Source organism: Bacillus rossius, chromosome 15 (assembly GCF_032445375.1).
Source record: "Bacillus rossius redtenbacheri isolate Brsri chromosome 15, Brsri_v3, whole genome shotgun sequence".
NCBI lineage: Eukaryota > Metazoa > Arthropoda > Insecta > Phasmatodea > Bacillidae > Bacillus > Bacillus rossius.
In genome coordinates this window covers 4,729,569-4,752,265 of record NC_086342.1, presented here as the reverse complement: position 1 = coordinate 4,752,265, position 22,697 = coordinate 4,729,569, and the positions used below count along the sequence as shown (strand labels likewise).

At 41.5% G+C, this 22,697-nt stretch overlaps 1 protein-coding gene across 4 annotated transcripts in view; it reads left to right on the top strand.

Annotated features, from left to right (window-relative positions):
* The window catches only part of LOC134539231 (uncharacterized), a 139,485-nt gene that overhangs the window by 98,422 nt on the left and 18,366 nt on the right, over window positions 1-22,697 (top strand). For all 4 annotated transcript variants that reach the window (XM_063381028.1, XM_063381027.1, XM_063381029.1 and 1 more), the window contains one exon: window positions 7,777-7,869. In XM_063381028.1, the coding sequence (XP_063237098.1) occupies window positions 7,777-7,869 (93 nt within the window). The remainder of the gene's footprint in view (window positions 1-7,776; window positions 7,870-22,697) is intronic.

The window sequence follows — 22,697 nt, the reverse complement described above, 5'->3', positions numbered from 1 at the left end:
GCCCTCCATGTTTGTTGTCGACCGAGCGGCTGTGTTACCTGGGCCGCCCCCGCTGTTTCACTTATTACTTGTTTCAATTGTTGGCCAAGTTAAAATGATAACGCCTTAACCACATTCGTAGATTATCTTCATTAACATTACATACTAAAGAATACAATAAAGCATGACAAAAATATGCGTAATGATAAAGTAGGTGAGATGCTAACTCAAAGATAAACAGAAAACTAATTCGAAACGTAAGGGTGGAATTACAACAGTCCGTCGACTCCGTCCATCACTGTCCGTCATCGGATATTTTCCCAAATAATTGCTGCCAAAAATCCATGTTTTGCTTCGTGTTTATGTATATTTTTTACTAGCATTTCAGAGTCGAGATTAAATTGTTCGGACATTTGAGTTTTAAGAACCGCAATGTAGTTGCACATAACCCCTGAACGACTCATCCGAACACCACAGACCTGTGTTCTGGCAACAATTGGCTGTCGCGGCCAGAACCATAGATATGATCCATCCGTCCCGTCAAAAGTGGAGCTTGCCGAGCTTTTGACGGATGATGATGAATGGACGGATTGGCCATCCGATTGTCTGCAGTCACGTGACCGATGGACGGAGTTGAAAAGCTATTGTAATAATTCCGCATTAACTCGAAATTAAGCAACAGCATACACCTGGAATGTAATTTATGGTTGAAATTCATTCTTTACCGCATGTTCCGGTTCACTACGGCTTTCTGACTTGCACACGGCGGCTGCTACAGAAACACGTTTATTTCTTACACGTTTATTTCGTGTTCAAATTCACTTGTACTTCAAAATTCTGTAGGTACAGCCCGACAATAACCACCTAAATGACGGTCATTATACATCCAAGCTGCCACACTTTCTTACAACTTCAACTCTTTTTAAGTTCCTCTCTTTGAAGAGGTATAAAAGTTACTGAAACCAGCAGGGGCGCAAATCTGTTGGATTCACATGGTTGTCCACCGTAAATTCCCGGGTGGCTTTGATGGGGAGGGGGGGGGGGAGAGGTGTTTGCACGTAAGTTTTAACTTACACAAGTCATCTCTGGACAGCGTGCTTGCGTATTGTATACTGCTTATATGCACGCGATAAGGAGAAAACTTTAAATAGACAGAATGTTTTCTATTAATCATAGTGTTTTAGTTCATGTTTATCAAACACATTTTGCAAGCTCAAGCGGGCCCGTCAGCGAGGTTTTTTATTTATTTATTGGGGGGGGGGGGGGGTAATCTACGCATCTGGAAACCAGTATAAAGAGATTGGTACATACCTTTTTTTGACTTAGGCAAATTTATTTTCCAGTCTTTTTTTCTGTCGCAACCGAGCACACTACGTCCCCGTAAATAAAACGAAAGGTTTTACGTAAAACGATAAATTAAGTAAACATGTTTTAAAAACTTCAATGAAAGTTATCAGTTTTCGAGTTAATGACGTCTTAAGATGTTGTATTTCAGAAAAAACAAATAGTTTCGGAAATTTTTCTAAAACTATTCAGGTTGTGTGTGTTCTGCGATGCAGTCAGGTTTATTGCCTAGTAATGTACTTATTGTTGTTTTTTCTGTCAAATAGGTTTAACTGGTTTGAAATTAAAATCATTCCGTCCAGTAAACTTTAATATAAATTGCTTTAGTTATTATTGGCATTCAGTAGTCAATTTCTTTGTTTAACGTTAATGTGAATATTAAAGAATCTTTGATGAATAAATACTTGAATTTATTATGTCATCTAGGCCTTAATGCACGAAAGCGGCAAATGACCCTCATAGTTTTAGCATAAATACTAACAAAACAGAGAAAACCAGTATGTATGTACGTTGTAGCCTGTACGTATTAAATTATTCAGCATCACAAAGTTATTTTTACTTATATAATAATAGTAGTAATCGCAGCAATTCGTATGCCTTTTTTTATGTTCTCTAACACGTTTATTTTAATTCATTATAAGTTTCTTCCGTTTTTATGCGTATATTTTAAAGGTAATCAATACAAATTGCGTTAATTAGACGATTTCGTGATTGATGATTTATTGTTTCGTTAGGTTTGTTTACATATTAATCACGAAATTTACCGTTTTTGTTTAGTCCAAGTGATGTATTTTTGTCGGCAAAATGGGTCAGTTCGAACAGGCCGTGGTACGTATATTTAGTTGTTTACGAGTCGTAAACCCGTTCGCCCGAAGTCTATTTCAGACGTGAAGGTGCTTCCATTAGGCCGACCTGTAACGGTGTAACAGACAGCAGTCTCTAGCGGCGTCGTGGGAGACACGTGACAAGAAATACCGGTATCCGGTGGAAATGTGTAGCTTTTATGCATGTCTGAAACTTTATTTAGTTGCTGGCTCCGTTTTCACTATCACGCATACATTTACTTGCCGAAATTACCTTTGGTACTGCTATTATGTTTGCAAAACTAGTATATTTATTTGCCGAAATTACCTTTGATACTCCTATTATGTTTGCAACACTATTCATTGCGCACTATTAGGAACAACATCAAAATTAATATATTCATAGAATAAAAATTAATGTTTTATGAAGCCTTTTTTTTGGAGATCAAAACGCATCTAAAAGAAATTATCATCTGGGAAACAAACATACTAAATTACATAAGTACCTAGGTACTTAAATAGATTGTAGAATGCCTTTCAAAAAACACTTTCATTTTTTATATGAAATCAAATCTTAGAAGTGCATTCGAATATCGATTTAAATTTGATTTAATTCCATAGATTATTTTATGATATTAAAAAAAACGTATTTATGTAAGTCTTATGTTCATTAACTGCTGCTTCCATTGGAAACCATTTCAGTTTTGAATGAGAGTATCGAGTTTTGACAAATACATATATTTGTTGTTATATTTTGTCAGGGAGTTTATGGAGTGGTTAACTGTTCAGAAGTTGAAGTCAACTGGTTAGCAGTTTGATAGAAAAACAAATCGTAGCTGCATAAAGGTTAATATGCTATACATTTGTTTCATATCTTGAACGAAAAGAACTCGCTAGGGAGAATCGTAAGGATTCCATCAAGTAGTGGATATTGCTAAACAAAACAAAATACCGTCATATCTGCAAGAAACTAGCGTTAAACTTAATTACTTTTTTTTTCTGTGCATCTAGGAAAGGGGGATTGGGGTTCTCATTCTGACTTAAAAATAATAATACGGCAAAGATCGTAAACTAACTCCCTTACGTCTTACCTCCGTGTTTATTGTATAGTTTATAATTATTTAGGCCGCATAAAAATAGCTGTTTTCCAGTTTCGGAAGTCAGGAGATCATTTCACAAACCCGCGGTTGTGTTTCGATTGCCGTGCTACAGAATAGCTGTCGGTGCAGAAGAGGAACCATCCGGTTTTCCGCGAACTCCCCCCCCCCCCCCTTTACGCACCCGCGCGGGTGGCGGGGTCGGACAGCGACTCAGTGGAACACGATTAGCCAATCAGTGCTCCCTCCCACGGCTTAGAGCCGCCAATCAGACACCAGTCCACTCTCGCAACCCAGGGCAGTGTTATTGTCACGTTGTAGGATCCGTTATCGTTAGAGACCTGAAAAATTCGCGGGTTCATTTCGTGTTGTGCTAAAATTCAAATAATTATACCTTAGTGCGGCTTCTGCCATCGGTTCACTGTTAATCTGGAGTACTGAGGGCCAATTAGAGACCCTCACCCATAGAAGTGTCGAACCACAGGTTACCCAGTCGAGACGACTCACAGGTCAGCAGCCAATGTATAGTTGGCATTTGCCCGAGTGTGTAGAGGATATTGGAGTCTATCCTGAAGTTCATTGAACCCGCGAATTTTTCCGGTCTCTAGACTGATTACTGTGCTGACCGGGGCTCGTGTCTACGACGGAGGGTTTCCGTCTGAGGCCCGGGGTCCTCCATTACCAGGAGCAGCACAATGGAGAAGTGTGTTCGCCGCGCAGCTCGCTAGCGCCTTTGAATATATATACTGTATAGAAGTCGCCAGCCCAGGTTAAAATTTCTAATACGGTTTTGAGGTAGTTGGTTAATTCACCGCCGCAATCGCCACCATCTCCAGGGCATCGACTTGTGGTGGTCCCTAGCGGACAAGTGTCGAACTCTTCAAACACCCCTTCCCCCTCCCTCTGAACGAACTTGAGCTGCAGCGAATGACTGGTGGAGTGGGGCGGGGAATGACAGCGGGCGACAGTGCTGCGCTCTAACGTGTAAATAACAACTAAGACGATACAGGGCGTTACGGCAGCGCACTGCAGCGGTGAAGTTCCCAAGCTGCTCTTCATAAGCTTCTGAAAAACGTAGAGTAAATCCTATACACTCGCGACTTCTATACAGCGTGTGTGTGTGTGTGTGTGTATATATATATATATATATATATATATATATATATATATATATATATATATATATATATATATATTCAAAGCTAGCGCCGTCTACCCGGTCGTCAGTGCAGGGTTGAAACCTGAGACGAGCTGTGGATCCACCTGCTCGCAGCCGCGTTGTTACAGCTGATGGAGGGTGTGGTGTAATGATGGCGAAGGGAGGGGAGGAGTTGCCACGCCTGGTCGCGCGCCCCGTGTATTGTGTGTACACTCTGTTCCGAGGAACATTCACACTTTCACAGGCTCGACAACACCAGCAGTATAATTAATTATTTATTTACTGTAATCTTTATTGGCGACGAAGTTGAGGCGATAACGCCTTTTCTTGTACCTAAACCACATTTTCTGCTCATCCAGATGGCAGGCCTCAGAGATACGTAGAGCCTTAGATTGATATTTTATACAAGCATACATTTTTAAAGCATAGAAAATACCAATTGAACTTTGGAAATGGTACTTTATTTGGTTTTATTATGTTTATTAATATGCGCAGTTAATACTGGAAAGCTATAAAGGGAACAGTTTACAAAAAAAAACTGTAACTAATGTAGGTCTTGGGATAATAATAGAAAAAATTAATCAGGTAAGAATCCAAACCCAGTAGGATTTATTGTTAACATGTAAATGTACAAATTCAAAAATATTCATTTTACGTTGATTATTTCAGTTCAGTTAAAGAGTGATATTTCAATGGAACTTAATATATGACATTTCTTCATTTGTCATACTTATTTTTATTTTGTTTTATTTTCAACATCAACTAAGCAGTCAAGTTTATTTTCCATCATAGGTAACACTTTATCAAGTATAATTTCTGTTATGCTTTATTATTTTCTTTTTTAATACGCGATGTTGCAGTAGATAAACATTTCTAATGTAGTTAAGTGCAAAACAAAGGCGTATCGCTTTATTCGCCACCAATAAAGGCGACGGATTAAAATAAAATAACAGGCCAAGATTTCAAATTTTTCCAAGCAGATAAGTATTTTCGTATACATATTGTCTCCCGGTTTAATATTCCCAGTGATCGGCCAGTGGTAAACTCACCACAGCCTAGAACCACGTGAACCACACATGGTCGAATTGCCGTCGTATTTCAAGTTCGTCGCAGGTAAAAGAGTCGTAAGTCAATGTTTTTTTGGCACAATCTCGTTTCCCTATCCCCGTATCACCCTCGGGGCCAGCTGGTTTGACCAGACATTTCCCCCTCCCCCCAAACAGGTGTGCTGTATGGTCATTATGCGACCAGTTGCTTGGTTTTTTTTTTGTGGCTTCGGAAGCCTGTGGACGAAGCCTTGGGTATCCTTAGTCCGCCTGTTGCGTCTGGGTATCCTCGGTCCGCCTGTTGCGGCCTCCCTCTTCTTTCACTTCTCGGCTGAGTGCTGCCGAGGATTGTATTCAAAATTTCCACGTGTTTACTCTACCTCCATCCCCCCATCCCCCCAACAACTTCTTATAAAAAAAAGAAAGAAAAGAAAATCTGCGTGCAAACAGACGGTAGCGTGTTCTTTCTGCTGGGAGAATAGACGCAGGTTTTTACTGGATTTTTTTTTTTTTTTTTGCTAAATTTCCCATTCTCCAATCCTCTTTTCATATTCTCTCTCTCTCTCTCTCTCTCTCTCTCTCTCTCTCTCTCTCTAGATACTCTTGTGTCGACGATCGACGTGCGTCTAACTTGTGACGTCATTCAAAAGCAGCATGCGCACACTGTCCACTGTTGTGTTGTGGGTTTTGTTTTTGTGTTTGCACGGCGAGGAATGAATTTTGTACTCGAAAGGCATCTGTTCGTGAGTGTCCGCGGGGCATCAGGTGCTAGTAGATGGACTGTTCTTCCTCGGGTTCTCTTTTTGCTTCGTGTTCAGGACCTGCACAGAAAAAAATAAAACTTTTACGAAAGATTTCTTTGGAAACCATTTGCCAAGAAGCAGTTCCCGCAATACTTTCTTTGTACCTCACATGGCTATGGTTATTTTCGCGTATATGAAATACGTTTTTAGAGATACTACTGTGTATTGTGTATCGCTTACAAAAATTGGCGAATTTTTTTTTTAAATCATGGAAAAGATAATCGAATATTTAAAAAAAAAATTGGACTTTATATTTGCTTATTGTGTGCGCAGTTAACACTGGAAAGCTATTCAGGGAACGGTTTACAAATAACTTTAACTATTGGAGACACTGGGTCAACACAAAGAATAAATGCCCGGGTAAGAATCCGAACCCAGTATTACTGCGAACAATATTTTTAGTGATACAGTTGTTTTAGTGAAAATTTACATATCTGTAAGTTTACATGAAAATTTCTGTTCCATCTGCAAAAACAAACTACAGTTTGAAAAGGGGTTAGGGGGGGGGGGATACTATACTGTAGTTTGTTGGCGTTGCTTCGTGTCTTATTGATACACGCCGTGTAACTTAATAAATGTTTATTGTCCTTTCATACCCACCACATTTACTCAGATAGCTGGTCTTATTGTATTTATTCAAACCAGAATTATTTTTCTCTTTCAGAGTAATTCTAAGATTAAGATACACGGCGCACTCACTTAACTCAAGTTGATCACCGAACACTTTTTATGTTCATGAGCAGAGCCACCGGGAAAAACTAAGCCTCCGGGGAGAGAATAATTTCGTCGGTCTCCCCCTCCCCATTAATTAATCAACAGTTTTGCAAAAACAAAAAAAAAAACACAGTGAAATAAAATCTAAATACTTAAAAAAGTTACAATGGCCATAACTATAAACAATATCTGCGCGTATCACATAAATTTTAATTGTTTCCGATTAGTTCTATATTTAATAGACTTGTAATTTTCGTCGCACTCAATAAAGCTCGAAAATCAACCTTGTTCCCCGATAATGTTGCTTCTCCCACCCCTCCCGGCACAGCTAGAATGTGTATATATATATATATAGCTGCCCGACCCGGCTTCGCACGGTTGTATTAATTAGCGGGGGGGGGGGGGGGGAATGAGCCCAAATCTCTTATTTACAGTTATAATAAATGAAGTAAAATTAAAATTAATTAATTTTGACAAAAACTTAAAACAACAATACACGCAACGTTGTCATGGAGACGAAGTACCCACTGTTTCCCGGGCTTAAACACCAATCAACATTGATAATCAGTTTATTATTAATTATAAGTTAGTAAGACCATTAATCCAAATAAAAACTATCCTATCTCTCAAGTTGGAAAAAATTACACATACATGCCAATTTTCATCGAAATCCGTTGACTTGGTGAAGAGTTCACTGGAAACAAACATCAGGACACTGGATTTATATATATATAAATAATAATGTTAAAGCCAGGTGGTGTCAGTTTGGCAACAGTGTAAGCGTGGAAGGAAAGACGCACGCAGTGACGCGAAGTGCGTGTGTGGTTGCAGGTGCTGTGGCATCTGGACATCTTCCGCCGCAGCTTCCGGGAGCTGACCGGACATGCCTGCATGGCCGACTCCTGCATCTTCTGCGCCCTCAAGGTCAGACCCCATTCCCCCCCCCCTCCACTACTACACCACTGTGGCCAGCAGACGTGCTTGTAGCGCTGAACATACCCCTCAAACCCCCCTTCTTCAGACTAACATTGAAGCAGCTTGCAAAAATTTTCTGAACCATGCCAGATTTGCATGTTCAAGTAAAAAAAAAAGGGTGCGTGTACTTAGGTACGCGCGTGAGAAGTTATACTTCTTTGGCATCATTAAAAAATAGTTTTTAATTGCATGCAAATAATTCTCCATGGTATCGTTATTCTCCATTGTAGCGTTATTCTCCATGGTAGCGTTATTCTTCATGGTAGCGTTAAACGTTTAACGCAACCTTGTTGGAAGTCGCATTAGAAGTATAACTTCAATATATATTTCAGCTTTCCTATTGCGAACTGTATTATTTTCGAGGATTCGCTCCGCCGCCACCTTGATTCACGCGGAAGCGAACGTAACACTCGCTGATTGGGCGTCGCCACAGCGAGAAGACATGTCTGGCCGCTGCACGCTCTTTAAAATTCGTCAAGAAAGCTGGTTACAAATTATCCAGGGAGCTTCGTGTATTTACTTTGAACAAGAATACACAACAATAATCTAGTTATATTATCAAAAATTAAAAAAAAAAAAAAACTTGTTAATACCCCTGCAAAAGACACCCCTATTATTTATTCCACGTGTGTATTTACTATAAAATATAAAACCGAAAAAAGACTTTAAAAAGATACTAAACCCCGGCTTAGGTCCTGATATTATTCGACAAGGAAATGTATTATAATAATGCCAAACTTGTTAAAATTCACTAAACAGTTAATACTTTGAAGTTTCCCCTTTGTTTGGTGAACTGTGGTTCGCGCCGTCCTCTTCAGATGGCAGCACCGCGGTTACGCATTTCCGTTCCACGCGTCTTCGGTTGGGGAAAAAAAAGGTATTTTGAAGCGTCACCGCCCTCTGTTTTCGAGTAAGAAGACGCGCTACTACTTCAGGGGGCGAACGCACCGGAGCATGGGAACGATCGCCGTGCGTGAGTAACGGAACGCGGTCTCACGGGGGAGTGGCCGGTGAAAACCCGGCGGTCGCTTTCCAAACCATCCTCCTCGGCAAACAGTCACCACGGGTGTCGCGAGCAGCGCAGTTGCTCAAGGCATGGGCGCACATCCTTGTGGGGGTTTCCAGAACCAAGACGCCCCTCATTGCGGGGATCCTTCTGGGGGACGCACAACAACGCCAAAATACCACAACGCCGAAATTCCACAAGGCCGAAATTCCACAACGCCGAAATGCACTAACGCCGAAAAATGTCATTGCAGGACTGCCACAAAGGTTAGGTTAGGTTAGACTAGGTTAGGTTATACTAGGTTAGGCTAGGCTAGGATAGGCTAGGTTAAGTTAGGTTAGGTTATATTTCGCTAGGTTAGGTTAGGTAAGGTTAGGTTTGATTCTGGTATTTCGGCGTTAAGGTACATTTAAGAAACACGCACAAATTCATTCAGTTGTTATTTCGGCGTTGTGGTAACACAGCAGTTTTCTAGCTGTCGGCGTTGTGGTCAATTTTGACATTCGGCGTTATGGTATTTCGGCGTTGTGGTAACGACCCATCCTTCTGCGCTGGCAACATCGTGAAATAGTGACTGTGAAACGGGGTTGATGAACCACATACGTTTTATGGAAAACTTTCTGTAATTTTTTTTCAACGTGATATAACGTCTTATAAATCGACGAACGCCGACTGCACGCACGAAAAAAAGTATGACTCATTGTCACGTTCCGCCTGAGCCGGGAGTGCAAGAACCGGCCAACCGCCGTGCGAGAAAATATTCTATAATATCAAACAGGTTAAGGCGGGCTTTTTTAAAAGCAGCAATTTAAACAAATTTGATATGACGTTATCACGTAAAATTATCGTCCGTAAACCGACTTTACAGACAACCCCCCCCCCCCCTTTTTTTAAAAAAAATTTTATTTACTGATTATTGCGTGCATATGGGCAGTCTACAACATACAAGTGTGTCGGTTAAAACCAAAACTCTCGGGCCACGCAACCTTCCCTCCCTCCCCCCTCCCCCCACGCTAATAATCCTACAGATTTTTACGCCCCTGGCTAAAGGCCCTGCCACATTGTCAAATATTTTTCTCCAACTATTATTTGGCAATGGACTTGGAGAAATAGCATTGGACGGAAAATTACTTCAAATATTCTCAATCAGATATTTAGATAACCTCATATGTGTCACACTATCAAAGTTTTTTTGCACTTGTTATTATAATTGTGCATTTTTAAAACATTTTGAATATGAATAATTTATTTAAATATTTTTTTGTCGTACTATAAAATAAAGGTTGTGATTTTTTTTAAGTTACAGAAACATAATTTCTTTGTTAAGGTAAAATATTTTTTTTATGACATTCATAATATTTTTATTTATTTCACGTTTATAACCTTTATTAATCGGCAATGTGTTGTTCTCCATTTTAAAGATTCGTTGTGTCTAAAAAAATATGTAATTTCAGTTTGTTTGTTTTTTTGGGTGGGGGGCACGATTTTGATTTACTTATTGCATCCAACGTTCGAAATATTTTATAACGCGTCCTATACGCAAAATATTTGATGGAAACTCAGTTCATCAAACTTTTCAAATCAAACAAAAATGGCTGCGCTAGTGACATCATAACTAGAGACCGGAAAAAATTCGCGTATTCATTTCGTGATAGGCTGAAATTCAAACATGTGTATAATTCTGCTGGTTCTGCTATTGGATCGCGGTTTAACTGGAGCTCTCTGGGCCAATGAGAGACTAATCGACCAAAGAAGCGTCGAATCACAAGCTACCCGGTGGAGACGACTCACAATTTAGTACCCAATGAACACGCGTGTTTACTTGAGAAATGCAGAGGATAATGGAGGCTATTCCAGAGGTCATTGAATCCGCGAATTTTTCCGGTCCCTAGTCATAAACCACAACCTTACTTGAAACCACGTATTGGGAGGTGCTAGAGAGTGTGTCAGTACTTCAACCGACTACCTTGAAGTCCTTCCCACGGCGAGTGTGTTACTCCACCCAGGGCCGGACGCCCACGGAGTGAGGCATGAGGTAGGATACGTCACGATACTTGGTCCCACATCAGTCCACTTCGTGTATTTACATTTAAAAAAATTTGTTGTCTGTAAAGTCGGTATACGGACGATAGTTTAACGTAACGTCATAACAAAACATTGATGAAATGATTGCATACTTTTATGAATAAAATTGAATCATTTTTATTGAATTATCACTATTTTGTATGGATACCTACAAAGAAGGAGTGAAATGAAATCTACAATTTAATTGATAAATTTACTTTTATTTACTTACTCATTAATTCAAATATGTTTATTACTTTAACGAAGAGATTATTTTAACCATAACTTTTATACATGTTTGCTATTTAACTTCTGCCAATCTGTGTTATTCTGTTAAGGATAGGACGATGATAGGAAAAGTAGGAAACGAATGGGAGTGTTTCAAGTTTAATGTGCCTCGAAAAAGTAAAATCAATGGTTGTTCCAATCGAGTGGAAGAGAGATGGATGCGGTGCAAGCGTACAATGAGCGTAACGGGACATAGCGTAACGGGACAATGTGCGTTACGGCGGGCGTTCATCGATTTATTAGACGTCACGTCAAAAGTTTTTAATCAGGGATGATAAATGTTACGATAAGGTCTAAATTATGATTCCAGGGGAAACCTTTTGATATAATAAATTTTTTTCTGTTTATTGAATCCATGTAGACACGGGCCGCGCCTAGTGAGACGAGACGCGAAACCCTTGGGTCGCAGATACAGCCACCTCCCCCCCCCCCCCCCTTCTTTCTCCTTGTCACGTGACGGTCGGTGAAAACATTACCGGTCGCTGTGCGAGGAGTTACCTTCCCCTCACCCCTCCCCTGCACGGAAGTGTTGTGCCTGGACTCGAACCCGCTGCAAGGGAGAGCGGTCACGGACCAGCTCGCCCGCTGGTTGGCTGGCGAGTTCATTGTCCCCCCCCCCCCCCTCCAGTCTCCGCGCGCTGCAACAGCCGCGAGCCGAGTCCTTTCTCGGCGCTTTATCCTCCTTGGCTCTGGAAACTATCGACTATGTCTTATTTTTTTCCTTCTTTCATTTGTGAGGAAAATAAGGTGGGGTTTCACACGCCATGTTTTTCCCCCTCATTTTCCCGTCATTGCTATTAGCTAAGCGCTATTTCTGTAAATTTAAAACTATGCCTCTTTTGCATTTGGGTTCCGTCACAAATATTTTTCAAGAGGTGTGATATAAATGCTGTAAAAAGTCGCGTAAGTGAATACAACTACAAGAAAAAGGCAGGAGAAGCATACGTAAACCAGGTTTTATTCACTGTTAGTCCTTAACTTGTAACTCCTGTGTCTCTTCAAAGATTCTTTGAAAGTTTCTCGCATACCACTTATCATAGATTCATTGCTGTTGTAATAAAACCCACGTATGCCACTCAGAAGAAGTTTTGCACCACTCAGTTATCTTACAAGCATGAAATATGTATGCTCTCCAGATTTGTGGCTTTATTTTATTCTTGGTTTGAAGGATAAAGTCAAATGTGTTTTGGTGTCACAGAATGCGTGCTTTAATTCAGTGTTCGCATTATTCAGTTCGTTACACGCTTGCTCAGAAATACAAGCGGTGCAGAACTAATTTTGTATGGTGTATATAGAGACCGGAAAAATTCGCGGGTTCATTTCGTGATATGCTAAAATTCAAAAATTTATACCGTTGTTCTGCTTCTGCTATTGGTTCACTGTTAATCTGGAGAAATGATGGCCAATTAGAGACAATCAATAAAAAAAAAGTATCCAATAACAAGTCACCCACTTGAGACGCCTCAAAATTCAGCACCCAATGAACAGGCGCCGTTTCTCCAAGTAGGCAGAGGATCGTGGAGTCTATCCTGGAAGTCATAGAACTCGCGAATTTTTCCAGTCTCTAGGTATATATAGTTAACACAGCGAATTACATTTTTTTTTTCACTTATGATGCGGCTCCTAATGACAGCTGCCCGGGGATCTGAGCAGTTGGCCCTACTTCATCTACCCCCTCCACCCCTCTATCTTCCCCATGTCTTCTTAGGACGTCTTCTCTGCCGGGTTTATAAACTGCACTAGAACACTAGACGTATAATGTCCGGCAACCACATTATATAGTTCCGTTCTATAAATTGCTCAGTAACGCAACGCAAACGTCGTCAAGTTCCAACTTCCTCGCGTTTTGGCTTTGCGTTTCCGACGGCCATGTTTTGGAGAGGGAGTGTTCCGAAAACTTTAAAAGATGCAGACGTTTTGTGTATAGAAGCCCATGATGCTCGCTTTTACTGCATGCATCAAACTTTCACTCGGTGAAATAAAATGACACACTTAAATCAAATCATTGCCAGTTTCTTTTGTTTCCATAATAAATATGAATAATCAAGTGAGGAAGAAATTTGTTTTCTACTGTTTTACAATTTTAAGTTATGGGATTGGTGACGTCTTGTGAGTTTCTACAAACATAGTCAATGGGGACAGTGTGGGAAGCTGGTAATAAATACGCGAGATAAGTGATGTCAGCGATTCTGGCGGCGTGGAGTCCACCTACGTTGTAAGTGCGTGAAACTAGTTAACACTACTGCCATCTAGCGGCGTGGAGAGGGAAATAGCTTGAAAGCAATGCAGATGCTGATTGGCCAGAGTTGCCCATATCATCCTATTACGATATTTGGTTCAGTGCTATTTAAACGACTGTGATTAATGTTGTGTTGGTTGCATGTTGCGTGGTTGAGTTCCTTGGATAGTTCGTGAACCCCAGTCCAGGGCGCGTGGCGTTTCCCGCGCGAAGTAGCGGCGAGGTTTTTCCCGCGCTTGGACGGGTCGACCCCCACGCGGGCCCCTTGGGCGGCGGTTCAAGGGCACCGTGTCTGTCTCCCCTCCCCATTCCTCCCCTCCCCCCTCTTCTGCTGCAGGAGGGCCGGAGACCCGGGGTCGTGACGTAACACAGCTGCGCGGATGACGCGCCAAGTCCGACCGAGGATTTATTTATTTATCGTCTTTATTGGTGGCGAAGTGAAGGCGGTACGCCTTTTCTTACACTTGACCACTTTTCTGCAATTACATCAAATAGTGGAATATTAAAAATTAAGCACGATATAAGCAGACGTTGACTAAATACTAAGAGAACAAATTAAAAATTTTAACTTAATGATCAAATATTAACTATTACAAAAGATTCAACCATAACTAATCTAAAGTAATTAAAAGCTAAGCATTGACATACATAAAAAGGAAAGTGATTAAACATACAGCAAATAGTATCCAAAAATTAGGTGCTACTACATTAAAACCAGTCACTCGAAACTTCCTATAGCGCGGCTCTGTCAACACACCTATATTACGGTAGTTCGATACACCGCTTCAGTTAAATTCGATAGATAACATATCGATGCTATATACGCATGTCCATTATAATGCACAAACGTTTATCTATGCTTTACTTATAAAATTGTTATGTAAGTATATGTTATATTGAATTATTTGATGCATCTAAGCTAATATGAATGTGAAATCAGTTGCCAGACTTACGTCCACGTGTCTACGTTCACGTCATCGGCCACTGCCCTTGTACAACAGTCGAGGTGCCACTGCATTGCAATAGTTACCAACCAATGACGTTCCATGCTGTGAACTCGTTTTTTCCCTCGTTTTAAAAAATAATTTGTTATTTCTGAGTCTTCGGTCCACCTTTTGTCATTTTTTTCTTGCCAAATTTATTTAAAGATAGTACGAATAAAATTGTTCTGTCTTTCTGTTTGAAAAAAAAATATTATTTATTCAATTCGATATAAACGGGAAAAATATCGGTATTTCCGATGTATCGATGTATCGTTGCCATCCCTAGCGGTGGGAGCCCGAACCTGCATTTGTATTATTGATGTGTAACATCTTAGCTGTGGTTACGGCATTTGATGGGAGTAATTTCGTGAATGCGACGGAAGTCTGGGAACGGAAATGTGTAACTACCACGGTGCTGCCATCTGTGGCTGATGGCTTGAACCGAAGTTCACAAAGTCAAAGGGGACATTTAGAGTAAAAACGGTTTAATTAATTTTAACGATATGGGCAATATTTTAATAAAATTCCTTGTCGAAAATCAGTTTCAAGGCGGTTTTTTTATTTATTAAAAAATAATATTTTTCGGTTTTATCAGGCAGTTTCATTATATAGTTTAAAGTTTCGGTCGCAAATGGAACGATTCAACAGTCGGCGTGCATCTGCTCCGACAGTGAATTCTAGCGGCGGGTGCGGAAACTACGTGTGAATCGCGTCAATAAATCTAGTTGCAAAAACAGTTTTCGTATATTTATCACGCTCAGCTTTATTTTAAATAATTCTACGTTAAACTTCGTTTCCGAGTTTAACAAAAATGGGTAATTTCGTTCTTTGGATATTTGTTCTTTTTTTTGTTTCGTAACGTAACAAATGCCAAATCACTTATACATAATAATTTTTGTACACGGCAATCGTTTTATGTAATCAGGAGCTTTTTTAAAAGAAATATTGTTAAAACAGAGTTTTTTTTTTAATTTTTATTTCAGAAAGTAATTTATTTATTAAAGACATTCAAACTCGTTAGTTACTTTTGTTAAAATACTACGTTTCGTTTAGCTAAATAAATGTTTGGATGGACACGCATTTGGGGGGGGGGGGGGGTCCGGGGGCCATCCCCCGGAAAAATTTGGAATTTTAGATGCAATATTGTGCTATTTAATGAGTTTCCGAACCAAAATATTAAATATACCATTCCAAGAATTTGATGACGTAGTATATATTAAATACTACTCTGACAGTAGATGTAGTACAATTTAAATAAAATACCATCTATGAAATCGCAATCATTTTACAGTATATTGACAATCATAAATTTGATTTTCTAATCAATGTGATCTCCAATGCAACGTTTGTAATTACTGGTTGAGAAAAATACTATTAGGACCAAACATTTATTCTGGGAAAAGGAGGGGGGCGAAATGCTACTCTCGCCCCCCCCCATGCATAACAGCACGGGGTTGACTCGCCCCTGCTGCCCCCCCCCCCCCACCCCCCCATGTTCCGCCCTCGTGACGAGACGTGCGAACGAGGGGAAGCCTTCTTTTCACAGACGAGAGAGCCAAACGCCCGATCGTGCATCTTCGGTTTTTTTTTGTTCGGTTTGGTTAGCTACATTATAAATACTTAAAAACATTGTGAACGGTTGATTTGGTTAGGATAGCTAAATTAAAGATACTGTGAAATCGTGTAAATGGTTTCTCCCAAATAAATACACCTGATGTGGTACGAAAAAAAAAAAAAAAAGGCGAGCATGAACTTCGGGGAACTACTTCGGGTGTGGCTGTCTCGTCTGTGAAAGGAAGGCTTCCCCTTGAACTACGTGTGAGGGCCCGAGCACAGCGCGCCTGACGGCCGCGCCCAGAACCCGCGCAGCGGTCCAAGGCGGGCAGGCGTGTCGGGCCCCGCCCTCAAGATGGCGACTGCAGCGTCCACCGCAGTGGGTCGGGTGCGAGGTGTTCTGGGTTAGAATTTCGTCAATGCATGGATGTTGTTTGCGTTTTTAAACTTACGGGTTGGTTAAGTATAGCTTTAAGCGTATACATCATATTCCAGGTCATTATTTTATATTTACGTTCCATACAGTTTAAATTTTTTTAGACTTTTTGAATGGCTGAACTTCAACCAAATGAAACAAGAAGTAAACTGCATACTTTTTGCATAATTAACTGGCAAAGTAGAATTTTTAACATTTTTGTGTAGTATGGATAAGGAAAACCAAAAAGTAGAAATAACTGAAATTTTGGGTGGCTACTGCGTGGTATTGTTTAATTTTCTTTCGGGGAATTTTATTTTATGTATTTAGCCTTTTAAAATATTAATTCTGGTGATTTCAAAAGACTTAGTAAAATTATTATTTTTTTTTTCTAAAAGAAATTAAACCATATCTAACAGTAGCCAGTCAAAATTACTTCAAACCAAAAAATTCCAGTTTAATATTCCATTTCATTCTTCTTATCCGTACTGCAAAAAACTTAAAAAATGCAACTTTTCTATCTAATTCTGCATATATATATATACACACATATATATACACATATATATACACACACACACATACATACATACATACATATACATTCATTGAAAGTTCAGCCACTCAAAAACTCGGCAAGTTAAACCGTTTGGAACTTAAATATAAAATAATGATCTGGGATGGAACATACACCCTTAAGGACCTTCTCTCTGATGTCTGCCTGATAAGCAATAATAATCGTCAAAACTCTAACGAAAATGATACTCGCAAAAAGTTCACATTGAGCTTTTTTCTTTGCAAAACCAAATAAATATAAATTTTCTAGTTAATTTGAATGTTATGCTAAGATAAATAATACTTAGTATTTGGAAAAGCACTCAGGCTTGTATTTGACGAATTGAACTATGATTGGTTGACTCAAAATTCAACGTGAAGAATCGTTCTAATGCTGACCAACCTCCCAACCAAATAATGAATGAGCTATCTAAAGACTGCAGTATCCAACATAAATTACTCTCCAGCTACGAGATACCAATGATGTATAAAAATTTCGTCACAGATAAGCATTTGTGCAGCGCAACCCGCTAGGTTTCTCTCAAATCACCGCGCGTGCAGCGCTCCGGGCGGCGCGAGCTGGAACCAGCGGGCCCCGGACATGGGAGAGGGCGTCTCGCGGCAACTCGACACCTCTGGTGGGATACTCGCCGCCCGCAGTTCTCACACGACACCAAGTCACACTCCACCGCGGGTGCCCCCACAGAGCGAGGAAGATGAACAGTCAGTCGCTACTCAATGCTACCACAGAGCGAGGAAGATAAACAGTCGCTACTCAATGCTACCACAGAGCGAGGAAGATAAACAGTCGCTACTCAGTGCTACCACAGAGCGAGGAAGATAAACAGTCGCTACTCAGTGCTACCACAGAGCGAGGAAGATAAGCAGTCGCTACTCAATGCTACCTCAGAGCGAGGAAGATAAACAGTCGCTACTCAGCGCTACAACAGAGCGAGGAAGATAAGCAGTCGCTACTCAGTGCTACCACAGAGCGAGGAAGATAAGCAGTCGCTACTCAATGCTACCACAGAGCGAGGAAGATAAACAGTCGCTACTCAGTGCTACGACAGAGCGAGGAAGATAAGCAGTCGCTACTCAGTGCTACCACAGAGCGAGGAAGATAAACAGTCGCTACTCAATGCTACCACAGAGCGAGGAAGATAAGCAGTCGCTACTCAGTGCTACAACAGAGCGAGGAAGATAAACAGTCGCTACTCAGTGCTACCACAGAGCGAGGAAGATAAACAGTCGCTACTCAGTGCTACCACAGAGCGAGGAAGATAAGCAGTCGCTACTCAATGCTACCACAGAGCGAGGAAGATAAACAGTCGCTACTCAATGCTACCACAGAGCGAGGAAGATAAGCAGTCGCTACTCAATGCTACCACAGAGCGAGGAAGATAAACAGTCGCTACTCAATGCTACCACAGAGCGAGGAAGATAAGCAGTCGCTACTCAGTGCTACCACAGAGCGAGGAAGATAAGCAGTCGCTACTCAATGCTACCTCAGAGCGAGGAAGATAAACAGTCGCTACTCAGTGCTACCACAGAGCGAGGAAGATAAGCAGTCGCTACTCAGTGCTACCACAGAGCGAGGAAGATAAACAGTCGCTACTCAGTGCTACCACAGAGCGAGGAAGATAAACAGTCGCTACTCAATGCTACCACAGAGCGAGGAAGATAAACAGTCGCTACTCAGCGCTACAACAGAGCGAGGAAGATAAACAGTCGCTACTCAATGCTGCAACTACCACCTTTGCTTTCTTTTGAAACCAGCGAACTGCGCGGTATTTATAGGATACATAACAACCTAAAAGTCGTTTACGTTTCGAAAATAAAAGTTTTTGCAACCGTGTTTTTTTTTTTTTTTTTTTTTTGGTGGTCGTTCGTTGCTGGGAATATTCACCATACATGTTCAAGATTATCTTCTTTTTTTTTTTTGCGATAAGGAACACCCAAAACACTAAGGGATAAGGGATGGAATATATCACTCCTCCACCCGAAATTCTAAATAAATCCGGCATTCCCACAAAAAAAAATGGAAGGATTTTGAACTCAAACAGCGGGGAATGTTGTTCTTTCCCCCCGATCCCCCTGAAATGAAATTCTGTGTATGCTCTTAAAGACCCTATCTTTGTTTTCAAAAGTTTTCAGGTCATAACATTGCTGTATCGTTTGGTTTTAAAAGTTATGCTTCGTCACAGCATACTATATAATGTAATGAAATGCCTGACGTTAATAATAACCGAATGCTTCAAATACTTTGTTAACCTTTGGCGTTTACTATTAACCTCATACAGCCGTACTTGTATTGTTAATAGACACCATGCAGATCAATTATTGGCATAAACGTAATTTATCAATAAGGTGACTATAGGTTCCTCTTTACAGACTTGCAGTAAATATTTATTACTTGGTTGTTAGTGGCCCTGCAAGATGGCGGGAATCGGCGTCTCTTATTTTGTATGCCGGCCACTGAAATGCGCATGCGACCGCAATGTTGATGTCTTTGTTGTGGGCGTTATGTGCTTGCACGTGCTTGCGGCAGTCACTGGGACTCGGTGGAGGCGGCTCGTAATCGCCACACGACTACACGAGCCTGCGTGTTCGCACGCGAGAATGCGCGGTGTACGCCGCGACGCCGCGCGCATGCGCAGTCGCCCCCTCCCCTCCCCCCCCCCCCTCGCCGAGGTCCGCGCGTCCGCCATTTGCCGCGGGGTTGGCGGGCCTGCATGCCGAGCGCGCCGCGCCCACCAGGCTCGCCAACACTCCAAACTACCACCAGAGCGTTCTGGCTAGAAACTCACATCTGTTTTCAGTCAAATTTAACGCAACATTATTTGACCTCTAATTCCATCTACCTATGATATGTTACCTACTTGTTGGTGAACTTTATACCACAAAGAGTTGGAGGACGTTTTCGGACTGTAGCGCAATTTAACATTTGTTCTCATTTCGCTACGCGTCCTAATTATTGTTTGTCGCTGTCAAGTTACCGAACATGATGCTACTATGAACAATATGGGAAGCCTTTTCACAGACGAGAGAGCCATCTTAGGTTTTTTTTGTTCACTGTAAAAGGTTAGGTTAGCTACATTATAAATACTTTAAAACATTGTGGACGGTTTATTTGGTTAGGATAGCTACATTAAAGATACTGTGAAATCATGTAAACGGTTTCCTAGCCCTGGATAGCTACATTTTAAAAAGTTATTTGCTAAGCAACCATAAAATGATTTTACAGTATTATTAATCTAGCTATACTTACCTAATATAACCAACCATCCACAATAATTTAAAGTATTTATAATGTAGCTAACCTATCCTAATCGACAGCAAAATTTAATGCCACACCGGTTTATACAATGATATAGAACGGGGGAAAAAAAAGCGAAATGAACTTCGGGGAACTTCGGGTGTGACTCGTCTGTAAAAAGAAGGCTTCCCCGAACAATATCGCTTTCTCTCTCTTCTTTTTGTCGCAAATGCCGGTGGTTGAGTCGGAACTTAATAAGTATGTTCTCACGCCCGTCGTCTTATGACATATAATTGGTAACCGATCGGCTGTGCCCCCCCTGTCCATTGGCTCGTCCAACAGACAGATTGCCCACCAGTGATGTGTCGTAGCTTGCATTGCGATTATTGCCTCGGTTTATATCTTTACACATCAGCCTTACCTCCGGTGCTTACGCGCTAATACTTTCGTCGAAGTCACTGTATTGCATTCGCCTACGTCACAAACTGAAGATGGCGGGACGTTAAAGATTATAAAAAAAAATATGAATGCTATTGAATGATATTCATGCATAAATAAAATTATTATCATAAAAGGCCCACTTCCTTGAGCTATTAATATTAAATACATTACGGCGATACGTAATATACCCCAATGTAATGTGGAGACTTCAACAGTAATTAGCGAGTAACCTCAAACACCGAAGACAAGACTAGCATTGACTTGAAGTAAAGATTCACAATGCTCGCGTTTGTTGTGTCAAGTACAGTAAGGGAAAATTTTGTGGTCGTTTTTTTTTTTCGGTCGACAAAAAAAAGGGGGGGGGGGGGAGGGGAATAAATTTTCTTCCAAATTGGTCTTCCAACTCCACTCAAGGCAAATACTGGCGCAGTTCCTGAACAGACACTCGACAACTGATGGACCGACAGGTTGGACTGTTGAGACGCTGTTACCACACACGCCAGTTCGGACTGAGAGCCACAGTACATCAGTTCCGACAGATATTGTCAATAATGTCTCGTAAAAGGAAGTTTTAAGTCTTTTAGTTGACTGAAAACGGTTTTTCGTACGTATATAATCTTTATAGTGCACATGTTCTGCGTCTATAAAAAAAATTTAGGAACCCTTCTATTCAAATGTGGCAGTCAAAAACGCGAGAAAGTTGTAATTTGAACAATTCTAGCTTTGGTTGTTGCGTTCTTGCGTATAGTTTATGAACGGGTACTCTTTAAGACGTGGTTCGCTGAAGATTGTTGCGTCGTTGACAACTCCGGCCTGAGTGAGAGCCGGCGGGCGGACACACACACACACACACACACACACACACACACAGAGAGAGAGAGAGAAAGAGAGAGAGAGAGAGAGGCTAGGCCGGGTAATGGGTCCCCGCTCTCTCGCCGCTCACGGCCGCTCCCGGGCGCCGCAGCCGACGCCGCCGTCGTTCCTGGAAGCCCAGCGCCGGTGACGCGGCGCCCGGGAATACCGAGGCGGTGAGCTGGACCCCGCAGTCGCCGTCCAGCCCCGGAGAGCGATTTGAGCGAGGACTGCAGCTCTCGTGTAAGAGAGGAGAAGACGTGCTGACCTGCTGGAGCTCGCTGAAGAGTCCCCCGGGTGTGTGATGCGCGGTCGACCGCCGCGCGAAGCAGTCTTGGGGCTGTTCTCGTACGTCCGTCCTCGACCGTCGACCCCAGTGACGACGTGTTTGGTTCGTACTTCTGAGAGCGAGGCTGACACCCGGTGTGACGTCGTGTGACGCGCCAGCGCGTGGCAGCGGGGGATGCGCCCGCCGGACCCGGGGGACCAGCCCCGCCACGGCTCCAGGGATGCCAACATGCGCCAGGTGTGTGCCTCTTCGCCGGGTCGTTGGTTCCTGCCCGAGGGGGATACGTTGTCTTCTTGAAGAGGTTGTCGGAGAGACTAAGAACCGCTTGCAGAGGCAGGCGAGTGAAGTCCGAGCAAAAAACTTGGGCAGGTTAATCATCAAATGGAAGAGTGCTCCACTTCGCCTCAAGTCACGACTGTGCAAGCCGGCATATGTTTAGATTTGCTTACAGGAATGAGGGTCAGAAATCAATTCCTCGGTGTTCGTATTAGCTGGAATACACGACTCTGGATGATTCCTGAGTTTTTCCCCTGTGTGAGCTTTTTCCTGTTTAGTGAGAAAGGGCATCACGCTATTTCCTTGAAAAAAATTTTCCTCAAGGAAATACTACACCTTTAATTTCTTTTTTTATTTAAAATTATAGGAGACGGTACTTCTGTTAAATTCTCATTGTATTATACTAATATTTTAGTGAAATATTTTTTTTATGATTCTTTCATTGAACAAAATAAAATGCGCTCAAAAATCTAAACTGCTGAGTACCTCTGAACACTCAGATGCAGTGATTTCCTTTGTTCCAGAAGAAAATTTGACTCATTAAGTGTGCACTGTTTTG